This window comes from Leopardus geoffroyi, chromosome D1 (genome assembly GCF_018350155.1).
Source record: "Leopardus geoffroyi isolate Oge1 chromosome D1, O.geoffroyi_Oge1_pat1.0, whole genome shotgun sequence".
Classification (NCBI taxonomy): Eukaryota; Metazoa; Chordata; class Mammalia; order Carnivora; family Felidae; genus Leopardus; species Leopardus geoffroyi.
The window spans coordinates 63666718-63681546 of record NC_059329.1 but is presented as its reverse complement, the minus strand read 5'-3'; the positions used below and the strand labels follow the sequence as shown (position 1 = coordinate 63681546).

The 14829-nt window shown below is 51.2% G+C and overlaps 3 protein-coding genes across 10 annotated transcripts in view; 2 read left to right on the top strand and 1 right to left on the bottom strand.

Annotated features, from left to right (window-relative positions):
• The first annotated feature begins 431 nt into the window (after positions 1-431).
• TAF10 (TATA-box binding protein associated factor 10) lies at positions 432-1875 on the top strand. Its single transcript, XM_045484345.1, has 5 exons — positions 432-697; positions 839-993; positions 1229-1293; positions 1384-1498; positions 1681-1875. The coding sequence occupies exons 1-5, from the start codon at positions 466-468 to the stop codon at positions 1768-1770; spliced, it is 657 nt and encodes a 218-aa protein (XP_045340301.1). The 5' UTR covers positions 432-465; the 3' UTR covers positions 1771-1875.
• Positions 1819-8479, bottom strand: ILK (integrin linked kinase). Of its 5 annotated transcripts, none has more exons than XM_045484340.1 (13): positions 8346-8479; positions 7784-7920; positions 4455-4620; positions 4216-4311; positions 3918-4014; positions 3734-3817; positions 3542-3627; positions 3292-3401; positions 3056-3183; positions 2853-2974; positions 2655-2754; positions 2417-2547; positions 1819-2232 (listed from the first exon to the last, which is right to left on the bottom strand). In XM_045484340.1, the coding sequence occupies exons 2-13, from the start codon at positions 7870-7872 to the stop codon at positions 2083-2085; spliced, it is 1359 nt and encodes a 452-aa protein (XP_045340296.1). In that variant the 5' UTR covers positions 7873-7920; positions 8346-8479; the 3' UTR covers positions 1819-2082. The 5 variants fall into 5 exon arrangements, with proteins under 5 accessions (XP_045340296.1, XP_045340298.1, XP_045340299.1 ...); XM_045484342.1 differs by having other exon boundaries at positions 7784-8029; positions 8346-8470; XM_045484343.1 differs by having other exon boundaries at positions 8215-8379.
• Positions 8480-8537: 58 nt separating this feature from the next.
• Positions 8538-14829, top strand: part of RRP8 (ribosomal RNA processing 8) — a 59681-nt gene continuing 53389 nt past the window's right edge. For 3 of the 4 annotated variants that reach the window (XR_006714043.1, XR_006714041.1, XR_006714042.1), the window contains exons 1-7: positions 8538-8750; positions 9909-10275; positions 10504-10957; positions 11047-11176; positions 11354-11460; positions 11545-11641; positions 11867-12078. Coding sequence is in view for 1 of the 4 variants with exons in the window: in XM_045484339.1 (XP_045340295.1) it covers positions 8652-8750; positions 9909-10275; positions 10504-10957; positions 11047-11176; positions 11354-11460; positions 11545-11641; positions 11867-11986 (1374 nt within the window). In the remaining 3 variants the exon portion in view is untranslated. Of the gene's footprint in view, positions 8751-9908; positions 10276-10503; positions 10958-11046; positions 11177-11353; positions 11461-11544; positions 11642-11866; positions 12439-14829 lie in introns of those variants that run through there. The other variant, XM_045484339.1, reaches the window with a different exon arrangement.

Genomic DNA, 14829 nt, shown 5'->3' with positions numbered 1-14829 from the left:
TCAAGCTGAAATATTTCCCTCCCCATCTACAGCAGCACCGTGCGCTGTCCTGTTGCCCTCACTTCTCTGGACAGCTGGAGGGGAGTGGGGCTTGCGTTCCAACCCGTAAAGGGCCGAGTAAGGGAACTAGAAAGGATGCAGACTACCAGGCAACCGGTGGTCGAGGACTGTCCGAAAGCAGTCTTCAAGCGCCAGGTTGCACAAGTGGTCCCAGACCCGCAGAAGAGCGTCCTCGACATTCACGGTTCCTATGCCGGCGTAAGGGCCTAAGAGTACAGCGGGGTGGGAAGTGGCCCGTCTGCGCCATTTCGCGGGCAGACTGACAAGTAGGAGGCGGGAGGCCCGAGAGACTGCAAACACTACTTGGGAGGGGCGAGGCGCGAGGCGTGTGACGTCACCCATGGTGTGTGCGTAACGTGAACGGAAGCGGAAGCGGCTCTGTTCGCCGCCTCTCCCACCGGCCCGATGAGCTGCAGCGGCTCCGGCGCGGACCCCGAGGCGGCGCCGGGCTCCGCCGCCTCGGCCCCGGGCCCGACGCCCGCGGTCTCGGCCCCCGCAGCGCTGCCCGCCAGCACCGCTGCGGAGAACAAGGCCAGCCCTGCGGGGACGGCAGGGGGGCCTGGGGCTGGAGCTGCGGCAGGGGGCACGGGACCCGTGGCGGCGCGGGCCGGGGAGCCGGCCGAGCGGCGCGGGGCGGGTGAGGACTGGGACGGGTGAGGGTGAGGGCAGCGCCTAGGTCTTGGGCCCAATAGTGGGTGAGGGCAGAGGGTTTGAGGCAGACCTAGCTGGGGCCCCGTGCCTCCCACCTCCGTGTCTCAGCTTGCTGGTTCTCCTCCAGCTCCGGTGTCGGCGGGCGGCGCGGCGCCCCCGGAGGGGGCCATGTCTAACGGGGTTTACGTGCTGCCGAGCGCGGCCAACGGAGACGTGAAGCCGGTGGTGTCCAGCACGCCTCTGGTGGACTTCCTGATGCAGCTGGAGGATTACACGCCTACGGTGGGCTTCCTGCCTGAACAAGGCTATTGACCCGCTGTCAGGCCAACTTTCCGCTACGCCACCTGGATTTCTAGCTTCCTTTTGTACTTGCTCCCCTACTAGCTCTTTGGTTTATCCCCTCTGCCCACCCAAACTGTGAGCTTCCTGAAAGCCAGGCCTTCCACCCATTTCTCTCACCCTCTCAGCCCGGCACTGCACAGGGCAAACGCTGACGGTCGTCTCCTTGATCTCTCAGATCCCAGATGCAGTGACTGGTTACTACCTGAACCGCGCTGGCTTTGAGGCCTCGGACCCACGCATGTGAGTACAGTCTGGGCAAGTTAGAGTCTTGGGTGCTTGTGCGGAGTTTGTTGCCCCATCTCTTTCTCACACCGGTTTTTTTCTCTCTAGAATTCGGCTCATCTCCCTAGCTGCCCAGAAATTCATCTCAGATATTGCCAACGATGCCCTACAGCACTGCAAAATGAAGGGCACAGCTTCTGGCAGCTCCCGAAGCAAGAGCAAGGTGTGAGGGGAGGCTCATTGAATCAGTAAATACCTCCCACAGCATCGGAGGCTTAATTTATCCTGAAACTCCTTTGGGGAACCTGAGCCCTAGGGGAGGTGAAAGACCTACTCAGGGTCACCCACCTGGGACTGAAATCTGGGATTCCTATGCTCAGCTGGTGCTCTTCCCTCTTCCCTCAGGACCGCAAGTACACTCTAACCATGGAGGACTTGACCCCTGCCCTCAGCGAGTATGGCATCAATGTGAAGAAGCCGCACTACTTCACCTGAGCCACCCAACTTAAATGTACTTGTCTGTCCCCTTGTCCCCACACCAGCCTGTTTTCATAATAAACTTTATTGTGACAGGCAGGGCTGGTCCCTCCCATGCCGGGAGATACCGTGTGGCAAGTGACAAAGCTCTGAGCCTAGCCCCTTTGGGGGCTGCAGTGGTAGGGATGGGGGCAGGGGGATGGGCCCCATGGCTGGGGTAGTACCATGATTGGAGGCAGGGGAGGCAACCAGAGGCCTGCTGCTTTGGGGAGACACACTCCCCTAACCGTGTCCTGACACCTCTGGAGTTTAGGCAAGGACTTTCCAGCTCTACTTGTCCTGCATCTTCTCCAGGATGGGCACAATCATGTCAAACTTGGGCCGCTTAGCAGGGTCTTCATTCATGCAGATCTTCATGAGCTTACACACATGGGGGGAAATGCCTGGTGGGATGGTAGGCCGAAGGCCTTCCAGTGCCACCTGCAAATACAGGGAAAAATAAAATGGGTCTCAGGACTTGAATATCCTGTGGGGAGAGGCCTCTAGTCCTCAGGACAGGATCACCGTATATTCTAACAAAAATGGGAAGAGCCCAGCCCTGCTATAGTTATTGTCACTACCACCACCATTCCTCTGACACCAGTGCATACAGTTGTGCTCTCACCTTCATTCCAATCTCCATGTTGGAGAGGTCAGCAAAAGGTACTTCCCGTGTCACCAGTTCCCACAGAAGCACTGCAAAACTCCACATGTCTGCTGAGCGTCTGTTTGTATCTTCAGGCTTCTTCTGCAGAGCTGGAGGAACAGGACTTATCTATTCCAGCTGCCTGTCCTGTCTCTGCTCCCTTCCATTACTACTGACCTGGCCCTTCTCTACCTCCCAACATGATGCCCTCACTCACCTTCAGGGGCCACCCAGGCAGGTGCATACATGCGCCCCGGGCATTGGAAGGAGAACTTGACGTCGGCCATGCTGATTCGGGCAGTCATGTCCTCATCAATCTGAGGAAGAGAAGATAGATATGTGGAAGGAGGTAAGTCCTATTCTAGACAGCGAAAGGGCTCTGGGGGCATGGGCCAGGAGTGAAGTGTGACCTTACCATTACACTACGGCTGTTGAGTGCATGTCGTGGGATGAGGGGCTCTAGAGTGTGTAGGAAGGCCATGCCCCTTGCCATGTCCAATGCAAACTTCACAGCCTGGCTCTGGTCCACAACAAAATCTAAGGAGGCAAGAGTTAAATAGTTTGGAAAGGCTCACACACCCTGCCCCCATCCCTTGAGATTTGGCATCCCCTACTCACTGGTGCCTTCATGTAACACATTGTACAAGGATCCATATGGCATCCAGTGTGTGATGAGGGTGGGGTGTGGAGCAGGTGGAGACTGACAGGCACCTAGCACTGGGAGCACATTCGGATGCGAGAAAATCCTGGAAGAGGGAGAGTATCCCTAGCTGAGATCAGCATAAAAGATCTCCCTTTGGGTGCTATTCCGGGTTCTTCAGAACCAGCAGCTTCCCATTTAGGCCCTGCCGCACCTGAGCCGGGGACATTCCTCATTGAAGTCCCTGCTCTTCCTTGTACTCCAGTCTCGAACCTTTAGCACCTTCATGACGATGTCATTGCCCTGCCAACGGCCCTTCCATAGCTGAGAGACAAGTAAGGTTTAGGAGGCTTTAACTAAGCCACTGCTTTCTTGTCCACTTACCGGAGGAAAAGCTTAAGGCAGGTGAAGAGCAGGTAATTGGTTAGGGGTTGGGGAGGGAGGGGCAAGAAGGGCAGGGTCACCTCTCCAGAGTGATTCTCGTTGAGCTTTGCCAGGAAGTTGAGCTGTTTGAAGTCAATGCCGGAGTGTTTGTTCAGAGTCCCATTTCCTGAGAGTGTGGGCAGGTCAGGTACCCAGGCTTCCCCCTAACCCAGCCCCAGGAGCTCAAGGTTATTCCCTCAACCACCCCTCCCCTCCCCTTACAGCTGACTCACGGGGCCGAGTGCGGGTGGTCCCCTTCCAGAATGTGTCCTTGTATGGAATACGGTTAAGATTCTGGCCCATCTTCTCTGCCCGTTCTGGGGAAGAAAAACAATTTTCGCTTCAGTTGTAGTATGGGGCGAGGAGATAGGTGGGGGGACAAGACAAGAGGGTACAAACTGGGGGTGGAGGACAGACCTCGGAGGAGCTCTCTCAGGGGTGCCTTGGCTTTGTCCACAGGCATCTCTCCATACTTGTTACAAATGCTGACAAGGGCCCCGTTAGCCACTAGGTCCTAGAATGAAAAGGTGGTTGTGATGAGGGGCCCTGCTGCCTCCCTGAGGGTCACAACCAACCATGAATACAGATGTAGTATCAACTCTGAATGTCACACATTCAGCAGTACTCACAGGATGGGTTGAAGGTTCTAGAATCTCCCATTCAGGCTCAGACTTTGCTTCCCACTCATCCCAGGGCTTCGGGCATGAGCACTCACCTCTGCGACCTGATCTTGTCCCCAAAAACAGGCATAGTGCAGGGGCACATTCCCATGCTCATTCACTGCATTGATGTCAGCTTTATACTGCAGCAGCTGGTCCCATGGACAAGTAGAAGAGGCAGAAGACACAAATGACAGACAGGGGTTGAACCATGTGAGGAGAAAGGAGTACATGTGCTTGTGACTGACTTCCAGGCATGTATAGGATGTAGGTTAGAGGGAGCATTCATACATACCTTCTGCACAATATCACGGTGCCCATGACTGGCTGCCAGGTGCAAGGGGGTGTCATCCCCACGGTTCATCACATTGATTCGTGCCCCCCGCATGATCAGCATCTCAACCACAGCAGAACGGCCCTCTCTGCAGGCCCAGTGCAAGGGGGAGAAGCCATGATCGTCCCTTTAAGGAAGGGACAATGGTTATTGATCTGGAGGGGGGATGGGAGCAAAGGCTTTGACAGAAGAAAAACTGATAGTTATTCTGCATATTCTCTCCCGGAAACCTTACCTCTCCAGGACTGATTCTCATTCATGCCAGCAACTTCCAAAGCTATCTAATTAAGACCTTCCCCTGAGCTTCAAACCCAACCAACCGCCACCTGAAATCCCAACAAAACCATATGATTCATTGTCTTCATCATCTCCCATGAGCCTTTCTCTCATTAAATGGTACCATTCTTCATTTGGTTTCCTCTGTATTCCTTTTGCAACATCTGTTGGTCCTTTCTGTTTCCACTGCATCTCATACATCCCCTTCCTATACCACTTGTGTACTGGATTGTAAAAATTGAATGGGCTGTCTTGTCTGCAAGACTGTGAACTTCTTGACAGAATAGACAACAAGTGTTTAATGCATATTAATGCAAGGGAAGGGTGTCTTGGAGAAGGAAGGCCACAACTCATGGGAAAGGGAGCAAGCTTCCTGATTGGCTCTGGTACTGAAACTTAAGATCTAAAAATGGACTGCAATGAAAATAATGTTTTGGAAGGGTTTATAATGAAAAAGAGAAGTTCTTTTGATAGGTCATTACTGATGAGGCAGCTATCAAACCAGGATTTGGTTTGGTAAAACACGATTCCTCTATTCAAACAATCCTGGGCCCGGAAAATGAGAATGGCTGCTTTGGAAAGAAAACTGGATCAGAATTTTTCCCCCTAAAGGACATGTATTTTCTAAAGTAAAAGAACTGTACAAAAAGAAAAAAACACTTGGTGGGAGCTGGGTCTGCCTGACAGCCTGGGGCCATAAAAGGAAATTCCCTCCAGTACCCAGCATGGGCTCCGGTGAAGATCCAAGGGGCGGGGCAGGGGGCGGTCCGTGGTCTGGGACCGCAGCCTCCGGATGCCTTAGTGCTGCGGTCACTTCCCTTGTGGGAGCTCTGGGCATGGCCTGAAGTAGATCAGAGGTCTGGCCACTGCAGGCCACACAGATGTCCCCCTCCCTCGGGATGAGAGTGGGGCGTGGCCTTTAACTTAATGACTTCCCTCCACAGCTGCCCTCATCAGCTCACTTAGAGATAGCCAAAAGGTTTCCTGGGAGGTGGATTTCCCCCTCCTCCTCTTCTCTGAAGCAACTACTATCCTCTACTTATCAGTCAGTTTTGCCTCCCAGCTCTTTAATTTGTGCCCGGTTTATCAGCCTCCTGCAGTCTGTGGCAAGGAGCAGGCCAGAGCCTGAGGGCAAAAGTATGGGCACAAGGGTTCTGCTCACTGTCAGGCTGCCTGTCATCGCAGGGCCACAGACTGTAATCCCAAAGAGGCGTACAGGGAATTCATCCCACCTCATATCCAGCATTTAGCCTGCCTGGGCCCCCAAAGCCTATCTCCTCAAACCAGCACCAAAGCCTTCCAGTTTCACTAATGCCAGCCCTTCCCGTTTTGGCACCAGAGTTTTACACGATGCAAGTCCCACTGGACAACTTCAACTAAGCCTTTATAACCCTACCAACAAAATAATAAGGGTACTCACTCTTTACCAGAGCACCCTTTGAAGAATTATGAAAGAATTATGGAAATTATGAAAGAATATGAAAAATGGAAAAAGTGACTGGGAATTATGGAGGAATAGCATAGAGAACATGAGTGAAGCCTGGATGAAGATGATAGATGATCCCTACCTCTCAAACCTAAATAGTAAACTCTCCCAACCTGAAGGAATAAAATTTTTAAATAAAAAAACCCTGAATCAAAACCACCAACCTGAATCATCAACACCACTACTGCTTTTTTTGCCTTCCTTTCTCAGCCAACCTTGTCTACATTCACTTTCTCTATTTCCTCACCTCCTGTTCAACCTGCCACCAGGCTGCTGCCTTGAGGGCTGGCCTTATGTCTGATTCTGGGCCTCTAGAACCCAGCACAGGAGGTGTTCACAGTACTTTAAATGAAGGAACCCGGTGGTGTCTGGTTTCTTCCTCCGTTTCCCTGTATAACAGCCTTCACAAAGATCATCCAATATATTAATTGTAAATTCATTAGTTACTTCAAAGTGCTCAAGTTCATTGACCTCTCAACAGCCTATTCTGTTGACCACTACCCCTTTGTTGAAAATTCACTTGTCCGAGCTTAACTAACATATTTTCCTGTTTCTCATACAACCTCCAGTGGCTCCTTTTCAGTCTTGTAGGCTTCTCATCCCCTCTCCTTCACACCTGTGTCTTCAGGTATTGTCTATACATTAATACCTCCCAAATCTGTGTCTCCAAGTCAGATCTCTGTCCTTAAATCCAAATCTGCATAGCCAACAATCTATTCAACATTTCCACTTTGCTGTACAGTCACTTTAACATATCAGAGCGGCACTCATCATCCTTCAGTCTTGTCCAACTCCGTAAAAGTAACCACAATCCACCCAAGTGTCCAAGCCAGAGCCCTTGGTCATCATCTTTGACCTTCCTCACTCTCCACACCAGGTCTCATAAATTCTTTATCCTAAAGATTTCAGGAATCTGATCACTTCTTTCTTTTTCATCTGCCCCCATTCTAGTCTAAGGCAACACCACTTCTGGGATGGACTAAGCAATTCCCCCTCCACATGGCCACCTGCTCCTCAAAAGTTATCCAAGATGACACTTAAATGAACAATCTCATCATATCACAGCAAGGGTTTAAACCCTTGTTCTTAGAAAAATGGCCTTATTATGGCCTAAATATCCTTGCATGATCTGGCTGACCCTTGCAGCAGACCTTTCCAGTCTTATCTCCTGTGGTTCCCCACTCATACCCAATGCTTCAGCCCACAGAAGCTCAGAGTTCTCTCCAGCAGCCATATGGACCTGTAGACAATTTCCAGACACTCTTGCCTCCTAGCTTATGACAGTGCAGCTCACTGAAACTGGAAAGCTCTCTGCAGCCTCTGACTATGAAACTCTTGTTGAGGAGCAGTCAAGAGTCAGCAGAAACACAGTTTTCTCTGTGGAGACCCTCTGCCCCCCACAGGCTGTGCTTTGCACTCTTCATGCTGGGTAGGAAAGTCAGCTGCCCCCAGCCAACGTGAGTACCCCACATCGCGGAGAGGAGCAGGTCTTTGCCCTTCTTCTCACCCACCAGCCACCTCAGCTCACCCCTGGTTGAGGTCGTTCTCCGTGTTGTCCAGCCACAGGCGAACGGCCACCGCGTTGCCCTCCCGGCACTGAGTGAAAATGTCGTCCATAGCAGCGTCCCGGCGCTGAATCCCCTAGATTGGGGAAGCCTGGGGACTCTGGAGGGATCCAGGGAAGGGAAGTGAACCCCGAGCTTTGTCCCCCACCAGAGATAAGTGTTTGTGTAGGGGGCGGAGGGTCCCGGCTGCCTCTCCGGCTAGTGGAGGTCTGGAAAGGAGTTGGGGAAGATGGGATGATCCCCGACTGTGTACCCTGGGCGCGAAGGAAAGGCGGGTCCGAACGAGGTAGGGGGTGATTAGGAAGTAGAGTCCCCTGAAGGGATATCAGCGAGCAAGCACTGGGACCCTACCCGCCAACAGAGCTGGGGGAGGGGGAGTTCAGGCGCCCTATACCCTGTGAGAGGCGATCGGGGGTCCTTCCCGGGGGTGGCCCTCCTTCCCTACTCGGTATTCGGGCCGAGTGAAGGCTGACGGGTTGGCAGAGGTCGAGCCTTGGGGAGCGGCACGGGTGCTCTCGCACTCACCGGGACTCGGGCTGAAGGAGCCTTCTCCGGGGAACTCCCGTCCGGCCGCGCCCGCCGCCCAGCCCCGCCCCTGGCCCTCTCGGGCCAGCGCGGGCCCCCAACTCTCCCTCCCGCCTCCCTTGCCCTTCTAGCTAGCAGTGCCTAAACTCGATGGTTTTCGGCGCCGCGCCGGCCTCTCTAGCCACCCAGACTTGCACTCTTTGGTTTCCGGCTCAGTTCCGGCGACTACGTGCGGTCGGTTTACAGGAGACTAGCGCTGCACGTGGAGAGCTGCTTGGCTCTCGCGACTTCGCCCACCCGACCCACATGTTCGAAGAGCCGGAGTGGGCCGAGGAGGCCCCAGTAGCCACGGGCCTCGAACCTGTAGCTGCACGACCTCGGCCTGTCGCAGCCTCGCAAATCAAGGTGAGTGACCCTGCAGGGGCACCGGGAGCTGTTTCAGGAGGAGAAGCTTACCCTGGTGGATCCGAGCGCTGGGACACTCCGTTGTGTGTGTGTGTGGGGGGGGGGGGGGGGGGGGAGTGCGCCTGGGCCAACTGAAGATTTGACTGAGTGAAGTTACTGAAGTTACTGAAGTGAAGAGGGTTTCTTGGACAGGAAAAGCACGAGCAAAGGCCCTGAGGCAAGAAAGCATGTCCTGTTGTTAGGGTCACACACACAATGATCCGTGTGGATGGAGCATAGAGAGTAAGAGGGTATGCCTTTGAAGTTGGAGAGGAGAGTAGAAGTTTTGCGCATTTTAAGGATAGAGGCCAATGAAATGTATTTAGTAGGGGAGTGATTTCTTAAGATTTGCATTTTGAGAAAGTCATTGGTTGCAGTGTGGAGATTGGACTGCAAAGAGCAAGAGTAAATGACAATAAAGGATTATTGGCACTACCATTCTAAAGAAGTGGTGCAGAGTGGGTACTGAAAACCTTCAGGCTAAGTGCCTGGCCTAGGACTTCCCAGCAGGACTTCAGTCCAGGCCCCTCAGACAATAGACCTCCTTTAAGCCTTTGCACATGTGAAGGCTGTTGTACTTCCTCAGGCTCTTCCTACCTTTCACTCAACCTCTAACATGGAATTGGACTGCTTTATTCCCTCCTGTTCATCCCCTCATCCCACTGCTTTAATCCATGCCACTGGTCTCCGTCCATCGGCAGCTTGTACCTTCAGGTTTGTTCTCTACACTACATCTACAGCTAGACTCATCTTAAATACACACGTGTGATCCTGTTACTCATTTTCAAAAACCTCCCTAGCTTTTATAGAAAGATAACCAGCTGGAGGCAAAAGCCTGACATTGAAGGTTGGAACTGTTGCTTGTGGCCTTACCACATTCCTGGGGGAGTTCCATTTTCTCATCTGCAATTTGAAGAAAGTGAGGTGGATGCTTTCTCTGCTCTCCAGCCTCCCAAAGATTGAGATGGTGACTTGAAAGTTGTTCACGGTCTGGCAGGCTTCATGACAAGCTAGTGAAGTTGACTAGGAATAATCCACATGCTTCTCTACCTCTCCCTTCTTATTCTCCATTGCCCTCTATTCACCTCACCCCTGCTTTCATCCCTTGTTTTCCCCCAGGGCTCCAAGCACCGTCAGCTCTTGGCCACATTACGGGCCCTGGAGGCAGCAGCTCTTCCCCAGCAATCTCCTAGCCTGCCTGGCAGTGACTCTGAGGAGGAGGTAGTGGAAAGGAAGAAGAAACACTCAAAAAAGGCCTCATTTTCCAATGTTTCTATTGAAGTAGAGAAGAAGAGGAAGAAGAAATGTCAGAAACAGGGCCCACCTGGCAGTGACTCTGAAGAAAAGGAAGTAGAAAGGAAGAAAAAGTGCCTCAAAGGGGTTTTTAATGCCAGTGACTCTGCTGAAGAAGAGAAAAGGAAGAGGAAACACCAGAAACAGGTCCGCTCAAACCCTGCCCAACACCTGGACAATGATGACCAAACAGGTACTAATGGATATGTACATGTGTGGGGGACAGGGAGGGGGATCAGTGTATCCTAATAGATGACAGAGGTTACCTGCCACCATTAGGTTTGGGATTAGGCAATAAGAAGTTCTTTCGTGCAGGCAACAGTCCCTTTCTCAAGGATAGGGGTATGGCCAGGATGATTGCCAAACCTCTGAATTCAGGGGATCTTACCCCAAATATGCTTTCCCATCTCCCTCCCTGTAGGTCCCAAAGCTTGGAAGAGTAGAGATACAAATGACCTATCCCAGCCAAGTGCTGGGACCACTTCTGCCAACCCCCCCCACATCTTGAGTCGCAAGCAGTGGCGCAACCGGCAAAAGAATAAACGTAGGCATAAGAATAAGTTTCGGCCACCTCAGCCACCAGACCAGGCTCCAGCCACAGTCTCCACAGAGGAGACAGAGATGCCTCCTGACCCCAGTCCACACAGCCATGAGGATCGGGCGGGGGCTCTGCGAGCCCGCATGGCACAACGGCTGGATGGTGCTCGATTTCGTTACCTCAACGAACAGCTATACTCAGGACCTAGCAGTGCTGCACAGCGTCTCTTCCAGGAAGACCCTGAGGCCTTTCTCCTCTACCATCGCGGCTTCCAGAGCCAAGTCAAGAAGTGGCCACTGCAGCCAGTGGACCGCATTGCCAGAGATCTTCGCCAGCGGTGAATGGGGGTTGGGCACTGTGAGAAGCGATGTGGGTCAGTCATGGCTCAGACTAGACCAGTAAGTGATCCCTCCCCTCCACTCCCAGGCCTGCGTCCCTGGTGGTAGCTGACTTCGGCTGCGGGGACTGCCGCCTGGCTTCAAGTATCCGGAACCCTGTACACTGCTTTGACTTGGCCTCTCTGGACCCCAGGGTCACTGTGTGTGACATGGCCCAGGTAAACCCCTCTTCCTCTCTGTATCTGAACTGTGTCTAGACCCAGCCTCTGTGTGCTAATCTCTAATGCTCCCTCTCTCTGCCCTGCCTGCCCATCCTGGTGTCTGGCACTAGCACTCAGTGTTAGATTTCTGAGTCCCATATCATGTGCTCTTTGTAGTACTCCTACTCTCCACAGGTGCCTCTGGAGGATGAGTCTGTGGATGTGGCTGTGTTCTGCCTTTCACTGATGGGAACCAACATCAGGGACTTCCTAGAGGAGGCAAATAGAGTGCTGAAGCCAGGGTAGGAGCTCTCAGGACACGGATGCATATATATGTGCACATGCCTGTGTCCGTGCATTTACATAGAACTTTTTACCCTTCTCAGGGGTCTTCTGAAAGTGGCTGAAGTCAGTAGCCGTTTTGAAGATGTTCGGACTTTTCTGGGGGCTGTGACCAAACTGGGCTTCAAAGTCATCTCCAAGGTGAGGGCCCCAAGAAGTCTCCCTATTTTTGTCTCATGTGGTCCTTTTTTAGAGTAATAGTGTTCGGGAAGGAGGCCATAGGCAAAGACACAGACATTTACTTCTTGAAGGCATGACACATGGGAGAGCCCTGGAAGCTTTCTAAGTGAGGGCGGGACATGGACAGAAGTATTTTGAAGAACTGGGGTGAGGATTTGGAGCTTACTAGGTCTTTTCTGCCCCTAGGATCTTACCAACAGCCACTTCTTCCTGTTTGACTTTGAAAAGACTGGGCCTCCTCGGGTCGGTCCCAAGGCTCAACTCACAGGCCTGAAACTTCAGCCATGTCTCTACAAGCGCAGGTGACCTCTGGGGCCACCTTGAAAGGGAGGCAAGTCTCGAACTCCAGGCTCAGAACTCTGAAGACTGTATCCAGCCAGGCTCTGACCCAAGAACGGGTACATCCCTTCCTCCATCCAAAGAACGAAGTGTGATGAAACCCCCTGGTTCAGCCCTGCTCTGTTGAAGGCTTCTTGGTTCCAAGATCATAAAGTCATTTGGGCTAGCTAAAGAATAAGGAGTTTATTGTGAAAATACAAGAGTGCTTGGGAATTAGGGATCCTCTAAATGTCATGGGAACTAGGTGGTTTGGAATGCAAGGCATCTCTGGGTTTGTCTCCTCTTTCCATCTCTCGGGAGCTACGTGGACTTTCTGCCCTGGCATCTCTACTCTCTTCTGATTTTCCATCTGCTGAGGAAATCTAAAGCCAGGGCTGAGTACATAGGAGGTGCTTAATAAACTGTAGCTATGGCTGTGATATGTTGTAAGCCTTACTATTTTCTAAAAATCTTCCCTAGGTAGGGTTGGAGGTTGAAAAGTAAAGAATGAATTTGTTGATTGAGGAAGACTCTGGGAGAGCTCAAGATAGGGCTTTCAACAGGTTTTACTTCCCAGGGTATTTAGGGATTGCTGGTAAGATTCTGAGCTGTGCTTGGAGGAGGATGGTGAGGAACGTGGGTCTCTTCATAAATAACAACTGGTTGGTGCCATGGTAGGGTGGGGGTTTGGGCTGTCCATTGGCAGAAGGGTCTGTCTGTTGTTTCTGCCTTGCAGTAGGCCCAGATAAGCATGTCTTGGGATGGCTATGGGCAAGGAAGGCTGGTGCTGGAAAAAGATGAACTGGGATGGTACACCCTTGGCCTCTCCCAGAGGGTATTTGCTGTGGATCCAGGTATAAAGATATAGCCTCTTTATCTGTTTCAAAGAGCAAAAACAGAGAGTGCCCAATGGGACACAGCTTCTGGTGCTCTGAGCCAGTCGGTACCTCCATTGAGGAGATGGAGACTCTGAGGAAGGCTGTCGGCCAGAGGACATGTTTGGAGGCTAGACTGTGAACCATTCGACACATACCGCACAGTGTCTTCCCATGTGCTCTTCTCTCTGCCAAATACTTGTGTGACTGGCAGAGTCTTATTCATCCTTCCAAATAGCCTCGCTGTTCCCTACTCCACCCTTTCCAAAGCAGAATTAATTTCTTCATCTGCGCTCTCTAAACTGCATTGTGGTGGCTTTGTGCATTAGGCTGTAGTCTTCTCAAGTCATACTTATTTTTGTATTCCCAGAGCTTGTTGCTGAGGTGGTGATAAGGCATGACAGGATCCATTTGAGTGGGACTGATGAGAGTAGTGTGTTGCAAGAACCCAGGTTCGGGGCACAGGATGTAGGCACTGAGGACTAGGGACAATGGAAGAAATAGGCAGATAGGAGAACTTGAGCAGGCAGAACAGGGGAAATGTTGAAGGTTGGTGAGAGAGAGGAATCTGAACTGAGTCTCTGGTTTCTCGCTTGAGCAAATAGTTGAGCTGGTGCTGCCATTCAAAATGTTGGGTTTCAGGTACCTGTTAGGTGTTCATTTGGAAGAGGGACGTAAAAGTGCCGGGAGAGAGCTGGCTAGCATTTGGGAATCAGCAGTTTAGAGGGGGTAATTCAAAGGAATAGGTAAGATATCCAGAGTAAGGTAGTGAGAAGAGAAGATGGCTCAGAATAAAACTGAGGAATATTTAATGGATGGGCAAAGGCAAATGGACGAGTGCAGGTTGACAAGATGAGAAGGTTAGGCCAGAAATGGAGGAGTAAAACCAGAAGAGTGGATGCTTTCAATACGAAAGGAAGGGACAGAGAGGTTGTCAGCTGTCAAATGCTGTCGCAAGATCTGTTAAAATCGGAGGCCTGGGTGGCTCAGTCAGTTAAGTGTCTGACTCTTGGTTTAGGCTCAGGTCATAATCTCACAGTTTGTTAGATTGAGCCCCACTTCAGGCTCTGTGCTAACAGTGAAGGGCCCGCTTGGGACTCTCTCTCCCTCTCCTTCTGCCTTCCCCTGCTCGTATCCATTGTGTCTCTCTCAAACATTAAAAAAAATTTTAGAGTGAAGTCAGATTGCAGTGGCGTACAGATTACTGAATAACACTGAGGGCCTGTGTGAGTTCATATGGGATTATTCATGACTTTGTGGTTCCACCAGCCAGCCCAGTGGTGTAGTTATCTCTGCCTACTCAGGAGTCTAGGTGTAGCTGTGGGAAAAATGAGTACTAAGGGATCATTCAGAGTTGGAACCTTGCCATATAGTGGAAATGAAAGGAAAGTGAACATAAGTAAATGTTAAAAAAATACAAAAAACTTAAACATTAAAAATTAAAAAAAAAAAAAAAAACCACTCTCTCAAAAATAAATAAATGTTAAAAAATTAAAAAAAAAATAGGTACCTGGTGGCTCAGTTGGTTGAGACTAACTTTGGCTCAGGTCATGATCTCACGGTTTGTGAGTTTGAGCCCTGCATCAGGCTCTATGCTGACAACTCAGAGCCTGGAGCCTGCTTCGGATTCTGTCTCTCTCTCTTTCTCTCTCTCCCTGCTCACATATCTCTCTCAAAAATAAATAAACATTAAAAAAAAATTTTTTTTTTTTTTTTTCAATTTAAAAAACAATTTGAAAGTAAGCAAAGGCATTTCACACTATTCAGAAGTAACTGATTACTATGCTGGACTATGGAATTTTGTAGAAGAGGTAGGAGAGTGAAGACATGAGTGGGTTGTTGCACTGGGAGTCATTAAACAGGCCACCTGGGCAGACGGGAGGCAATGGTCAGAAATCGGAATGCTTGAGTAATTAATGTCCAAGGCCCAGCAGCTTTAGGCGGTGGCTGAGTCTA